Source organism: Centruroides sculpturatus, unplaced genomic scaffold (genome assembly GCF_000671375.1).
Source record: "Centruroides sculpturatus isolate CEXI.00-Female unplaced genomic scaffold, Cexi_2.0 scaffold1364, whole genome shotgun sequence".
Lineage (NCBI taxonomy): Eukaryota > Metazoa > Arthropoda > Arachnida > Scorpiones > Buthidae > Centruroides > Centruroides sculpturatus.
In genome coordinates, this window is record NW_019385575.1 from 200,524 (window position 1) to 202,086 (window position 1,563).

Sequence of the window (1,563 nt, forward strand, 5' to 3'; positions counted from 1 at the left end):
GAATTTCCGGGGTTTTATCTGTTTTCTCTCAGATTCCCCTTTCCGATTGGTCTCCCGTCGTCACCTGATGACAATTCGAAACCTTTCGGGGGCACGGGAGAGGTCAAAATCGAAGTTTAATCCGATCTTCAATCGGAAATGGTTGACGGACTTACATTCTTCTATTGTTTAAAAGTTAGCGTCGCGTTTTCATAGAATAAAAATCTATTTCTAACTAATATATATATTTTTTCTAAAACAATTATTTTAACGCGAATTTTAGTGAGGGTTCGGACCTGTCCAGAGCCTCACATTTTTACTAAAATAAAAAAGGAAACATTTCACAAAATGGCATTAAATATGTTTAAAATAATGTTTTATTGCTGATAGCACTTTAATACTCTTAAATCATTATACTGTCTTTGAGAACAACTAATAGTCACATGATTAATTTTATGGGATATGTCAAAGCAACAAATGGGCAATTTGCCAAGGGGATGTCTCCCAGGAAAACCTATGGGGTGAAACTAGCCCCTATATATGTGAATAAAACAGGAAATCTCCATACACCTGCCTGGTGAGGAGCAAACCCATGACCAGTCTGTCTAGTGTTCAGTGATTTTATTCACATGGCCACTGATGGATATCAAATACATGAAGGATGGATGGATAAGGTGGATAAGCTATTAGCCTACTGCTTTGGAGTGTCTGAAATTAATCCAGACAGGTCAACAAATCCAAGGGTGTTTTTTGGGAGCGATCCATTCTGAATATATTAGGCACTATCTCTCACTCTGTTGTGAATCTCACTCCAGTCACTCTGTTGTGAATCTGGCTAAACTTACCATATGCTTGAAAAGAGATCTCATTGATGTCTGTAGGGCAAAGACAAAAATAAAAAAATATTTATATACAATTTACACTCAATGGCTGATGTAGGTTCAGAAATACAATAAAACAGACCAGATTCACAACAATTAATGCCAACTAAGGCATATAAAAGATTCCAATTTTTTCTCCAAAACTAATAACAATAGCCAAATTTATAGGTAATTGCCAGCATAATTTTTTTGGGTGCAAAGAATGGATTTTGAAGTAGCCAAATATGGCACCCTGGTCTTTAAGAAATAATGCCCAAGGCTATTGGTGGTCAGGAATGTGGAAAATCTGCCCGAATACAATAAAAAGGGTGTTTGTTGTAAGTTTTCTTATCAGCTTTTAACTAATAAGACCCTAAAACAGGACAGCTATGTAAGATGATTCAACAGTTAAAAAGCAGACACACAAATTTCTGAAAATGTACTGTACACCATAAAAAGATGTCCAAAATTCAAGGTAGAGAAGTGTCTGAGATGCAGAGTATAATATACAGTAAAAGCTATGGATTTGTCTTGTTCCATATGACTGTTTGAGGTATGGAAGTGCCCAAGATATAGAGGTGTCCAAACCGACAGGTTTTACCATATTAAAATATTGACTTCAGAAGCAGTTTTGATTCTATTAATATTTTGTAATAATTATATAATGTAATTAATTATATAATTACTAATATAATATATAATTATATAATATACTAATGACAAT

At 34.4% G+C, this 1,563-nt stretch overlaps 1 protein-coding gene across 1 annotated transcript in view; it reads right to left on the bottom strand.

Annotated features, from left to right (window-relative positions):
* Positions 1 to 768: 768 nt before the first annotated feature.
* LOC111640261 (serine/threonine-protein kinase pelle-like) overlaps positions 769 to 1,563 on the bottom strand; it is a gene marked incomplete at its 5' end in the record, with an annotated part of 8,146 nt that continues 7,351 nt past the window's right edge. The window contains 2 exons of the mRNA XM_023386259.1: positions 769 to 854; positions 901 to 1,003. Coding sequence (XP_023242027.1) covers positions 769 to 854; positions 901 to 1,003 — 189 coding nt within the window. The remainder of the gene's footprint in view (positions 855 to 900; positions 1,004 to 1,563) is intronic.